Source organism: Pogona vitticeps, chromosome 1 (genome assembly GCF_051106095.1).
Source record: "Pogona vitticeps strain Pit_001003342236 chromosome 1, PviZW2.1, whole genome shotgun sequence".
NCBI classification, from domain to species: Eukaryota; Metazoa; Chordata; class Lepidosauria; order Squamata; family Agamidae; genus Pogona; species Pogona vitticeps.
In genome coordinates, this window is record NC_135783.1 from 171,748,926 (window position 1) to 171,762,784 (window position 13,859).

The 13,859-nt window shown below is 42.3% G+C and overlaps 1 protein-coding gene across 11 annotated transcripts in view; it reads right to left on the reverse strand.

Annotated features, from left to right (window-relative positions):
- Positions 1-13,859, reverse strand: part of AGAP1 (ArfGAP with GTPase domain, ankyrin repeat and PH domain 1) — a 528,918-nt gene that overhangs the window by 369,372 nt on the left and 145,687 nt on the right. For all 11 annotated transcript variants that reach the window (XR_013537918.1, XM_072977375.2, XM_072977373.2 and 8 more), the window contains 2 exons: positions 9,128-9,255; positions 5,360-5,515 (listed from right to left, as the gene is read on the reverse strand). Coding sequence is in view for 10 of the 11 variants with exons in the window: in XM_072977375.2 (XP_072833476.1) it covers positions 5,360-5,515; positions 9,128-9,255 (284 nt within the window). In the remaining variant the exon portion in view is untranslated. The remainder of the gene's footprint in view (positions 1-5,359; positions 5,516-9,127; positions 9,256-13,859) is intronic.

Sequence of the window (13,859 nt, forward strand, 5' to 3'; positions counted from 1 at the left end):
ACAAGTATCCCTATAAAAGTATCTTCAACTGCATGCTGGATTTCCTCAGCTGGAAACTGCCTATGTGCAGCAAAACCAGTTCCCTGCCTGAAAAGCAGCCTGGATCAGTTGCAGCCAGAGCTTTGGCTTGATACAGAATAAAGTTGGGGGGTGCAAACCCACCTGTTACATATCAGTTCCATGGAGGGGCCAGAAGAGTCATCTGGCTGATGACAGACGTTAATCCAGTTTATCACAAAATGAAGTGCTTCACAAAACTACATGAACATTCATTACCAATGCAACAGGGAAATCAAACAAGCAGTAATTTCACAGACTATTGCAAAGTAGGGATGGGACTTTTGGGTGAATGCAAGTGAAAAAGAAACCAACATGAAAGAGCTCTTGCCTTTTCTGAATCCTTCACTGATTTCCAGTAGAGAGCCTCTGAAATCCAAATCATAGAACCATGGAATAATTGAGTTGGAAGAAGCCTATATGGCCAACCCCCAGCTCAGTGCAGGAATCCAAATCAAAGTGGATCTGACAGATGGCTGTCCGATTTCCTCTTGAATGCCTCCAGAGTTGGAGTACTCACCACCTCCAGAGATCACTGGTTCTGTTGTTGCAATGCTCTAACAGTTAGGATATTTTCCTGATATTCAGCCAAAATCAGACTTCCTGTAACTTCCTGTAACTTGAACCCATTATTACGTGTTCTGCACTCTGGGATGATTGGGAACAGATCTGTCCCTAGTCTGTATGACAATCTTTCACGTGTTTGAAAACTGCTATACCAGTGGTTCCCAACCTTGGGTCTCCAGATGTTTTTAGACTACAACTCCCAGAAATCCTGGCTAGCACAGTTAGTGGTGAAGGCTTCTGGGAGTTTTAGTCCAAGAACATCTGGATACCCAAGGTTGGGAACCATTGTAGCATCCTATCTCCCCTCAGTCTTCTTTTTTTCCAGGTTAAACATGGTCAGTTCTTTCAATCTCCCATCATAGGGCTTGGTTTCCAGTCATCTGATCATTCTTGCTGCCTTCCTCTGAATTTGCTCCAGTTTGTTGACATCCTTCTTAAAATGGACACAGGACTCAATATGAGGTCTAATCAGTGCCAAATAGAGGGGGGAAAGCACTTCATGAGAGTTGAGACACTGTACTTCTGTTAAGGCAGCCTAAAATAGCACTTGTGCTATCCAACCCGCACTTAGCTTGCTAATGAGAACAGCATGAGGCATTTTGTCAAAGGTTTTGCTGAAGTCATGATATATTACATCTACAGTATTCCCATCATCATCTACCAGGGAGATTATCTGATAAAAAATGAGAATTTCTGGCAGAATTTGTTCTTGACAAATCAATATTCGCTTCCAGTTGTACCATCCTATTTCCCCTCAGTCTTCTTTTTTTCCAGGTTAAACATGGTCAGTTCTTGTTTTCAAGGTACTGTACTTGCAGAGTGACTGCTTTATCATCTGTTCCAAAATTTTCCCTCAGCTTGATGTTAGGTTGACTCTTCTTTCTTTTTCCCCTTTTGAAGATAGACAATGTTAGGCCTCCTCCAGTCACCCAGCACTTCACCCATCCTCCATGATTTCAAGAAAATAATGGCCAGTGGTTCTGAGATCTCTTAGGCAAGTTCTTCAATATCTTTGGATGCAATCCATCCAGCTCCGGGGATTTGAACTCATTCAAACTAGCAAGGCATTCCTTGACTAAATGTTTATCCATTTCAAGCTGTGATCCTGTCCCCTCCCTTTATACTTCACATTTGCCTTCATACACTGTCTTTTGGGAAAAGATCCAGCTGAAATAGGAATTGAGCACTTCTGCCTTTTCTCTGTAATCTGTTATCACTTTTTTTGTCTCCACTGAGTAACTGAGCCACTGTTTCTTTTCTCTGCCTTTTGCTATGCACGTACCTAAAGAATGCTTTTTTCCTGCTCTTGCTCACCTCAGCTCAGTCTCAGCTCTTGCTTTCCTAACACCATCCCTGCAATTCTTTGTCTGTATTCTTCTTTTGTGGCCTGGCCCTCCTTCAACTTCCAATATGTGTCCTTTCTTTGTTTTCATGTCCTCTGATTCAGTATTTCAAAAGAGAGGCTGATGAAACTATCAGAATTACCTCAGTTTTCTCTTGTATGCCAAATTGCCCCACTGATATTCCCGCAAACAGTGCTGCAACTCTTATGAGGAGGGATGTCAGAGAAGTTTTAGGGTTCAGAGAAGTTTTAACGGACAGTGTGTTTGAATCAGTAAAAGGTTGTGAAAACCTGGAGTGGCTGCTGTTTAGCTACTTGGTTATTTGTTTGCTATTACTGTTGTGAAAGCTCTTCTGAGCTCCATTTTGGATTGAATTTGTTCCTTGCTGGTATGCTACTGTTGTTCCTCTATTGCAGATTATTATTATTTTTTAAATCTTGCTGCTGTTCCTCTAATTTTGGATTGCTTTCTGGATTTCTTGGATTCTCTGTATTTTTGGCATTTTTATGTTAATGATTTTTGGAAGGAACCCCACCCCCATTTCTTTTATTAGCTGGCTGGACAGCTCAGTAGTTTAGGTATCTGGCTGCAGGACCAGAGCTTGGGGGTTTGATTCTCCGTTGTGCCTCCTATGAGTAGAACCCTGGGAAAGCTACACAGTCAGCGAGCACCGCCAGAAAAAGGAAATGGTAAACCACTTCTGAGCATTCTCTAACTGTTAAGCCATGAAAAGGGTCACCGTAAGTAAGAATTCACTTGACATTATTGTTGTTGTTATTTACTTTATTGTCATATGGACTCCACACCCTTGACCTCGTAGATTATGCCTGTCCTGCTGACCAAAGTCAACAAAGTGGTAGAGGGGAGAGCTGTCTCTCTCCTGTATTCGATCTTGGGGTTTGGAGTTGGTTGGGATATGATTATACTGCCCAAAATGACTATATGTGTGCGTGCGTGTGCGCACACGCTCTATTCTCATGATTATGATTTCTCTTTCTCATCTACACTTTTCCCTGCTGATAAATTGATGAGGGTAGTGATGTGATAAATGTGAACTTTAAAGTATTATTAGTGACTACATCAATACTTTAAAATATTATTGCCTGTCTATGATTGAGTCTTCTGTTTTGTGTACTGTTGTTGTTCTCAAATATCAATCTCAAATAGAAAACCTAAATGAAAGTCAGTACCTGAATGTACCCCAAAAGGTTTTTCTCCTGCACATTCCTATTACACATTCCTATACTATCAGAATTAGTTGGTTAAAAAGCTTGAACTCTTCCACAGAGGACTGTAGAACACGTTAAGTCACCATATTAATAGCGCAGCACTTTTTACTAACAAGACAATCATACCGGAAATTGTCACACATTCCATTTCTTGAATACCCCAGCAGTCATCTTCTTGTTTGTCTGAAACTGCCTAACATTTACTTTAGCTAGCTCCTATTATTGTCCCTCCTCTTTGCAGCAAAAAGTGGAGGAAAGGAAAAAGATAGAAAAGCAAGCAAAAACTCTTTGCATCAGTGAAGAACCATTAAAGATCCTTTAAAAAAATATCTGTGAAGTCAGTATCACTGGAATGACAGTGTACCACATAAATATTGACAAACTGGACCCTGGAAGGATGGAAGGCCAGCTACCTGAGCCCAGGATAAAACTCAGGTTGTGAGCAGAGACTGAGGTATTTGTTTTCAAATACAAATATTCCTGCACAGGTGGACAGTGCTGCAGCCAGCTCTGTGCTCCCTTCCAATCACTCCGGAGCTCATGGTTGACTATCCACTCGTGACAGACGGAAGGAAGACGAGCCTCCCTGCCAGGCTGACAAGTGGCTAGTCGACCGCAAGCTCTGGAGCAACTGGAAGGGAGTGCGGGGCTGGCTGCAGCAGTGGATGGGTCAGTGGATAGTCCAGCCCCTCTCGTTATGTCCATCTGTGCGTGGGTATTTATATTCATATACGAATATGACTACCCACATCTCTAGTCATAAGCAGTCTTGGCTGCAATACTGCAGTTTAACCACTGCGCCACAAGGCTCCAAATTCTTCACTACAAAATCCAAACTTTTCACTGCAGGGAATAAAAAAAGGTTACCAGAAGGAATGTCTTCTCCCAAATATAACAGCCTTGATTTTATTGTATTCTTCAGTGACCCTTTCTCAGGAGCCTCTACCAAATTAAGTAAGATGTGCTGATACTGAGTAGTGAGCCTTCTCACTGGTGACATAACTGAGAGACACCCTTCTCAGAGAAGTCCTATCCAGATATTTGCCTGAACAGGTAGGTGAAAAAGCTATATCCAGGTGCCTAATATAAGCCGTAGCCTCTGTACTCTGACCACTCAGTAGTCAAGTTAGATTCTTGCATACTGAAAGCCAGAAGAAAACTTGGTGAGTGGACATTCAGAAGTGGACAAGGCATGTCAAGCTCTTTCATTTGCTTTATTTCAATCAATTAACCTAGAGGTCATCCACCCCTGGTCTGCGGCCCGGTGCCAGTCAGTGGCCTGAGCTGGACCAGGCCACGAAGACAGACCTCCTACCCACCCATCCCGGCACACACTCCCCTCCCCACAGCTGCTTTGCACACGTGCATGCGTACCAGCGCCAGCGTGAGCGCTCTCCTACCCCTTCATGCATGCACCTGAGTGTCCCATGAAGGGGTGGGTGGGCACACAGGCAGGTGTGCAGGTGCCTTTGCGCATGCGCGAAGGGGTGGAGGAGCTCTCACGCCAGCATTGGCAGGAGGGCGGGTGCTCCCCCACTACTTCGCACATGCGCCCAAGCGCCTGTGCGAAGGGGTGCACAGGCGGGCATGCAGGTGCCCCAGCGCATGTGCAAAGGGGTGGGGGAGTGCTCATGCTGGCGCTGGCGGGTGGGCACTCCCCCACCGCTTCGCGCATGCGTCTGAGAGCACACCTGCACCCGCACACACCTGCAGGGGGTGCCTTTCTCAGAGGTTCAGCCAGTTCACGGTCCCAAAACAGTATGGGACCGCTGAATTAACCCAATAATCTATACCTTAAGGCTCTATTGTTTCCTTATTTTGGGATACAGGGAAGTGACTCATCAAATGCAGATAACAAGCATATTTTGTGGGCAAGAAATACATGACAAATACCGACTGACAACAGATGAATGGCTGTCAAAGCACAAGCCATGGCAGATGTCCAACAGTATGAACATGGTTACTGGAGATGAAGGACAGGTGCTATAAGCTTCTGCCTAAGGAAATGGGAAGCAATTGAAATCAGAAGCAGAAAGTGACAATACTGAACACTTTATTTTGCTAACTTTGTTAGCTTTTGAAAAATACCCAAATGACTTGGTTGATGGATAGCACAGAAATAACATGAATAGAATACAATGAAATATCACAAACTTCACTCACTGTGAAAAGATTGGATCGGCGCTTTGACTGTTTACGAACAGGAGTTGGAGTGTTGGTTGTAGGTGGAACATCAATCCGTAGCTCTTTCTGGCTGGTGCTTGGAGTAGATGGGACAGAAGAAGAATAATCACTTAAACTCCCTCCTCCGTTGCTGGTCTGTAAATGATCAAAATCAATTTTAGAAGAAATAAAGTCAATTCCTATTTCACATACTTAATTTTATTTTCAACAGCAGTGTTGCATTTTTTTAAAAAAGATCTATATCTTTAAAACAATTTATTTCAATCTATTTCATTAGAATTGATAATTTAAGGGACTAACAGATAATGTGTAATGCAAATTCTTCAATTAGATGAATGCTGACTATATTTCTCTTGATTCAGAGTAGTATTAGAATGCTTGTGAAACATTCAGACATGACAGAGTCTGGGATGTAAGTATAGGAGGGACAAGTTTTTTTTACCCAGCTGAGTAATCTCATTGTAAGTATGATAAGTATGAAATCTACCACTTCCAACTAAATGTCTCCTTTGTCATTTAAAGGGCTCAGGGTTCTTCAACATTTTTATTAATGACTTGGATCATGAGATCCAGGAAATGCTACTCAAATAGCTACTATCCTGGAAGACTGAAACAAAATTCAAAATGATCGAGATAGGCATGAGCACTGGGCTGAAAACAACAGAATGAAATTCAACAGGGATAAGAGGTCAAACTCGATGGCCTCATGGGCCCCTTCCAACTTCATGATTCTATACCATGTATGGGTGTGAAAGCTGGACCGTAAAGAAAGCTGACAGGGAAAAATTTATTTCTTTGTAATGTGGTGCTGGAGGAGAGCTTTGCAGATACCCTGTACTGCCAGAAAGACAAACAAGTGAGTCCGAGGCCAAATCAAGCCTGAACTATTTCTGGAGGCAAAAATGTTGATACTGAGGTTGCTCTAGTTTGGGCACATCATAAGAAGGCACGATTGTCTGGAAAAGACAATAATGCTGGGAAAGGTGGAAGGCAGCAGGAAAAGAGGAAGATCAAATATGAGATGGACTAACTCCCTAAAGGAACCCACATGTTTGAGTCTACAAGAGCTGAACACGGCTGTTGAGAAAGGACATTTTGGAGATCGCTCATTCACAGGGTCGTCGCAAGTCAAAGTGACTTGACAGCACATAGCAACAACAAATAGATCTCCAAAAGATGTTTAAAGGCCCGTGAATCAACATTTATATCTGTTACTTCCAGGATGTTTCTGATCTCCTTGAGATGCCCAGTACCAATGATGTACCAATCTTACGTAACTAAGCCTTCTTGTGCATTTCGAAAAGAAAAACTTGACAGTTTCTACTCGAACATACTTCATTTCATCTCAGTTTCCGAAACCTCAGTAATGTAGAGGAGAAAAAAAAATGAAAATAGGGACAGAAAAACAAACTAAAGTAGTAGTAGTCAACAAGACTTAACACTGATGCCATTCAACTTTGCCACTGGGTTTCACTGGTGATCAGGAATGCTTTTAGCACCGCCAAGCCCAAAGTCAGTGGGAGTCCTGCTGGCCCCTCCCTCATGTCTTTTGTTCATTCCAGACTGTAAGTACATGAGACCCACAGTTGAACATGCAACAGGTTTTACTGAACTTATGAAAGGTTAAATAACAACAGGTTAGAACTCCGTCCTACTCTTTCAAGTCTCGTTAACCTCGCTGCCTCAAAGTCTTCTTTTAAAGAAAGGAGTCTCCTAGTCCCACACACCCCCAGGGTCCTTACTGATGGAACAGACAGTGCAGCTCTTTTCCTACTGATCCCTCCTGTCTTCCTTGCAGCCCATCATTCTCACTCACCCCAATACAATGGCTAGTAGGGGATCTTGGGATGTTCATGTTTTCTCCTCTCACCTTTGGGTACTTGAAGTTGCACCAAAAACCCCTCACAGAGGACCCTCCCTGTAAACAGAGAACCATTCTAACTCTTCCTCCGGGAAGTACTCTGCCCTGAGGTCTGAGTTCTAACCCATTTGTTACTGAATCTTTTACAATGTTCCAGTCTATTCCTCGAGGACATCTCTCCAAGTGTCCTTCTCAAGGTTTTCCTAGGATCCTACTTGGCTCCCAACAGCTCCTTGTGCTTTCTGTACAACATCAATCTCAGAGTTTTCTTCTACTAATTCCCTGGGCTTCTACTCCTCCTCCTCCTCTGGTCTCCATCTGACTGCCTACCTCTTCCTTTGATAAGTTCTCTACTTTCCCACTCCCACCCTTTCCCGGCAAGGCTTCCTTTATATCGGTTAACCACTGGGGTAGAACACAATTTCCTTCTGTTTAATCAGGTAGCTTCCAATCCCTAACATGGACATTACAACACAAGTCTCTGGATCCCAAATTCCCATAAGTAACAAGTAGTAGCATTCCTGTCCTGGGGTTCCTGCACAAGAACAACATCGAAATGCTCTTCACATTGTGGAGTGGGGTGTGTGAGGCCTGACTTAAAGCACAATAGCTCACCAACAGGAGCATCCCTGTCTTCCACACACTTACCTGATGGTGAACATTCATTCTTTTCAAACTGATGTACAATAAGGGTTGCAATAGTTCCACCAATGCTCCTGTAGCCACAATGGTCTTCCTTTTTTTCAGGGCATATATCAATTACAGTGGTGCCCCGCATAACGAGCGATTCGTTTAACGATGAATCCGCATAGCGGTGTGTTTTTTGCGATCGCATTGCGATGTTTCTAATGGTAAAACATCACTTTGCGATGATTGGTAAGCGTTTCGCTTACTGATTTTCGCATAGCGATGTTTTTTTAACAGCTGATCGGCGGTTCCAAAATGGCCGCCAGGTAAATAAAATGGGCGCCCGCTGTGTTTTTGCCCGGATTCCTCGCTGCCCGGGCAGCGAAAATGGCGGCCGCATGGAGGATTTTTGCAGAACAGTGAGTTTTTTGCCCATAGGAACACATTAAACATGTTTTAATGCATTCCTATGGGCTTCTTTGTTCTGCATAGCGACGAATCCGTATAGTGACGATTTTTGCTGCACGGATTATCGTCACTATGCGGGGCACCACTGTAATTAGTTTTTTCAAACACTCACCTCTCTTGTGCCCCAATGCAGTTTTGCCAGTTGTGACAACAAAGATCCATACAAACAGTTGAGAAGAACTGCCTCCATGGAGCTCCACAGACATTCAACCACCGTATTTCAGAATTCACTGCAAGACTTTGCTCTACATTTTATAGAAATAGGTATATTTGGAGGTATTCATTTCTAACCACATTATATAAGCTGCCGCTTGTTGCTGGTTGAGTTCAACATAAATTCAAGTAATGAGACAGCATGATAGGCCCAATGAAAATGCGATCCAAAGCACTATTAAAATTTTCCATCCCAACCTGAAGTTGTCAGAAACCTGAATCTACACCCAGATATTATGGTACTCCATAGTGTAACAGAAAATCCATTACGATCTAAATCCTCCTGCCTAATTATGCTGGCATAACACAGACAGTATAATTTTTGGAGATGAATTGCCTCAAATTAAGATATTATTGCAGACATTATATATTGCACACTGAGTTATGGGACATAGTGTGCAACTGATAATGTCTATGGTGATTTTTTTAATGGGAGGGAACTAGCCTCCAAAAGTTACACAACTTGTGTAGCTACAAAACAGGCTTTTTGCCTGGGGTGGGTGGGAAATCACGCACTTCTGTTGCCCAATTTTAATCTCATAAAATGGGATGAAGATAGGAAAAAATCTATTTCATACCTGGCTGATATGTACTGCAGAGACTTGGGTTGAACATACAGATGAGTGGCTTGGAGAATTTGGTAACGATTTGCAAGGACCTATCGAAAGTTGCTGCTTTTTCCTTGTTGCAACAATCTTCTGTGCAACTGTAAAGACAAAATTAAAATACATTCATTATTTTCCCCTCTGTCCAAAGGTGAGGTACCATATCCACATTCAACAGCAATTTCATGATTTGATTTACATGATCAAATAGTAATCCTGTGTCTAATAGGGAAAGGAAAAAAAAGTGGTATTGCACGGGGCTGAACAGCATGGTTTTGGTTATACACAGAATCTTTTTCATTACATAAATAAATATTCCAATAAACAAAAAGTTCAATAAATAAATATTCAATAAATACTGTACCCTGGCAACCCAGAACCCCATGAGTTCAACACTGAAGGTGTCAGAGTGGTCTGCTTACACACACACACACACACACACCATCTCTAATTCAGACTCTAGATCAAGGATCATAAGGACCTTTAAGGTTCATTACACATGGTACTGCATGGAAAGGACTCTCGGTGCTGTCGAAGAAAACCCCAACACAGAGAACTGTTCTGTCTCCGTCTCTCTCTCTCTCTCTCTGTGTGTATCAACCATTTATGCTTTGTAATGATGTTCTAGGGGGCATAGGAGTTACACACAGATTTTGAACTACATGTGGGTCCAGTTGTTGAAGGGAGATGTGTATGTAGGTAATTAAAGTATCCATATTATACAGTATGTACTTTCAGTCACAATAAATATCAACAAGCTTCAATATTTTTAAAATCAATCTCATCTCTTTTTTGTTTTTGTTTTTTCCATGAATAAATTTACAACCAAAGCTGCGAGGGAATAATTTGGTCCAAGAGAAAACCAGAAAATCAGTTTTCATTCAAGTGAAATGGATCTGGTCAGTCAAGGGGGAAGAAGGGAGAACTAAAACAAATCACACAGATCCAACTTTAATTGGGAAAAAAAAACTGGCCTCAAGTCTACAGCTGCCAAATAGCCAAAGAGGTGTCAGCATGGAGGATGGCTCACACATCAGTCAACCTGCCTGGTAGCGGATGATAACCCAAGTAACAGAACTGGATTTAGCCACATGGGCACATGCCATTGTGTGGACTCCTCTGTCACCAGGGTGGACGGAAGTGCACAACATCTCCTGACCTGTGTGTGTACCTAGACTCTTCTCCCTACCCCTTAAAAGGAGGTGCACCCAAGGAGGGCCTTCATCCCCAGAGATCCTCCCATTCTCCACGGATCTGTCCTCATGCTCAAAACTGCCCCCAATAAAACTGTGACAACTTTACAAGAAATCATTCCATTTTACTATATACACATATATACCAGACAAATACAAACATGAACACTGAGCTTGGCTTAAAGAAGCTCCAACAATGAAAGTGGCCAGCTAGTCGAGACCAGCCTTTTTTCCCCCCCGACCTCCAGACTGATCCCTGCCTACCAGCAGCCCTGACCTATTTCCTAGAACAGCCACCCTCAATCTGGTGCTCTCCAAATGTCTTGGACTACAAATCAACCAACAGTCTAAGATGATGGCAGTATAGAATGCCTTCATGAAAACATGATGGGGATACTTCCACAGTATTTGTCCACAATACTCTAATATGTTTAAAATTCAGCTGTAGCACTGTAGTGAAATAAAAGTGTACTCGATAGTTCAGCCTTAGTCAAATAAATGGTAACTTTTGCATCAAAACCAATATCTATTGATAACTGCTCACTGAAATCCTGTTTGCATTGCTACCCTAAGTGAAGGCTGGTAATGTCATCAGTCCTGATGTTTTTCTAAAAATTAAAGAATACTGATCTTCCTTTGGGAAGCCACTGAAGGTTGCAGGATGGGAAGAGGTCTTTAATTTCCAAAACTTGCCGCCAGCATTAAAATTATCCTAGTGCTGGCAATTTTTAAAACTGTCCCCTCATTTCCCACAACCCCAATTGCTTCTTGATGATGAAAGGATCCCACAAGAGCCTTGGGAGCCTTGGGACATTTGGGGGGAAAATGTGGGTTTTTCCCCCCAAAAAAATCACTGAGGCTGAAAACATCATCAGCCCTCCACAACATTTTTGCATGAAATCAATTTCAGCCACTAAATGTGAGGACCACCCTCAACAATCAGAGAGGAATAACACTCAATTTTATTTATTATTAAAAAACAATGACTTAATCAACAAAGAAAAAAACATAAAAGAAAGAAACGAAATACAAGCAAGCAACTGGCAACACCTTGAAATAAGTGTTCCAACAGGAAAAAAGTGTCCCCAGCCGTACAATCCACAGACAGAGGGGCATTACAAAGATCCAGAGTGATGATTAAGAAGGTTCTGTTCCTTGTGGAAGACAGCTTGTCCTCTGAATATGAAGTCTTCCTTAACCGATTCCAAACTACAACGAGATTCATATAAAAGTAGATGATGTCTGAAACATGGCACATAGGAATGGGATGTTTGGGACTACAAATTCTTCACTCTGAGAGTTATACCCACCTTACAGACATCTTATGACAGTGGTTCCCAAACTTGGATAACCCAGGTGATCTTAGACTGCAATTTCCAGAAGCCTTCACCACCAGCTGTGCTGGCTGGGGTTTCTGGGAGTTGCAGTCCAAAAACAAAACAAAAGAAAACAAAACCACCTGGGTTACCCAAGGTTGGGAACCACTGCCTTATGAAAGCCCAAATGATTGTATCTGAGGAGGAAAGGCCTAAACTGGAAGGCTTTGAGGCTAAGCAAGCCCTCACTCCACCCAACCCTCCTGCTCAAAAAGAAAGCTTCCCCATGATGCACTGGGACAGGAAAGAGATACTAGACCTAACTAAGCCTTAAAGCCTTCCAATTCTGCTCGCAGCTGTGTCACATTAGACAAAGGGAATGCTATAGACATAGTATACCTTGGTTTCAGCAAAGGTTTTGACAAAGTGCCCCATGATATTCTGATTAGGAAGCTAACTAGGTGTGGGCTGGACAGAACAACTGTCAGCTGGATACACAGTTGGCTACAGAATCGTACTCAGAGAGTGATGGTTAATGGTTCCTTCTCCAACTGGGTGGAGGTAAGAAGTGGGGTACCCCAGGACTCAGTTCTGGCCCCAGTGTTCTTCAACATTTTTATTACTTAATGACGTGGATCATGAGATACAGGGAATGTTAATCAAATTAGCAGATGATACAAAATTGGGTGGAATACCTAGTACCCTGGAAGACAGAAACAAAATTCTAAATGATCTATCTAGATAGGATGGAGCACTGGTCTGAAAACAACAGAATGAAATTCAACAGGGATAAGTGCAAAGTACTGCACCTAGGAAAAAGAAACCAAACACATAGTTGCAAGATGGGGAATATCTGGCTCAACAATACTGTGATTGAGAAGGATCTTGGAATCATTACAGATCACAAGCTGAATATGGGCCAACATTTTGTATGTGAATACAAAAAAGGCAAATGCTATTCTAGGCTCCAAATCACACGAGGTACTAATTCCCCTCTATTCAGCACTGGTTAGTCTCATCTTGAGTTCTGTGTCCACTTCAAGAAGAATGGCAACAAATTGGAACAAGTTCAGAGGAGGGCAACAAGGATGATAAGGAGGCTGGAAACCAAGCCTTATGAGGAAATACTGAAAGAACCGGGCATGTTTAGTCATGAGAAAAGAAGATTGAGGGAAGATAGGATAATATTCTTCAAATACTTAAAAGGCTGTCATACAGAGGGGCAGGATCTGTGTTCTCCATCATGCAGGACACACAACAATGGGCTCAAGTTATAGGAAGCCAGATTTCAGTTGAATATCAGGAAAAATATCCTAAGTGTTAGAGCAGTGAGGCAGTGGAACCGATTACCTTGAGAGGTGGTGAGCGCTCCAACATTGAAGGCATTCAAGAGAAAATTAGACCATCATCTGTCAGAACTGCTTTGATTCGGATTCCTGAGTTGAGCAGGGGGCTGGACATGATGGCTCCTTCAAATTTCATTTATGATTCTATGATTCAGTTGTTTCTAATGTAGCCAGAACTCTCAGAGAGGAGAGAAATGGTATTTGTAGTCCAGAAAATCCAAAAAATTCCATCCCTAGCAGTTCAAACTGAGCTTGAAAACTTAATAACTGATTGTTCTGCAGTGTAACATGTTTACTCTGATTGACTCTGAAGCACATATTCGGCAAGCTCATCCGCTAATGCTGTATCATACTTCACTGTTCTCAGACATGGGAAGTAGAGGCATGACAACTTTTGGGACTGGAGATTTCTAGTCTTTTTGAAGCAATACAGTGGAGCCACCAAAAATCAGGAACCAATGCTGACTTCCACACTGAATGGTACAGGAAGAGGCAGCAATGACAGGCGCAAGGTAAAGTGCTTGACTGCACCTGTCATCTTAATTCTGATTCCCACAAGCATGCTGTTACTATGCATCAGGCACTGAAATCACCTGCAGAAGGAATAGCTGCTGCTAGAACTCCACTTCAGAGCATGGCGAGCCCTTAATGGAACATGTTAAATCAAAAGCCTTTCTCTCAGACTCTATACCATGTTTAATGTCTAATGACTCCAAAATATGGGAAGGTCAAGAGAAAAGATTTAGTTCTGTCTTGAATATAATTTTTATATGTTTACAGAAAGCAGTCACAACACTCATTCTTTGTGTGTGTGTTTTGTATGTCGCTCAAACCATATACACAAGTATTT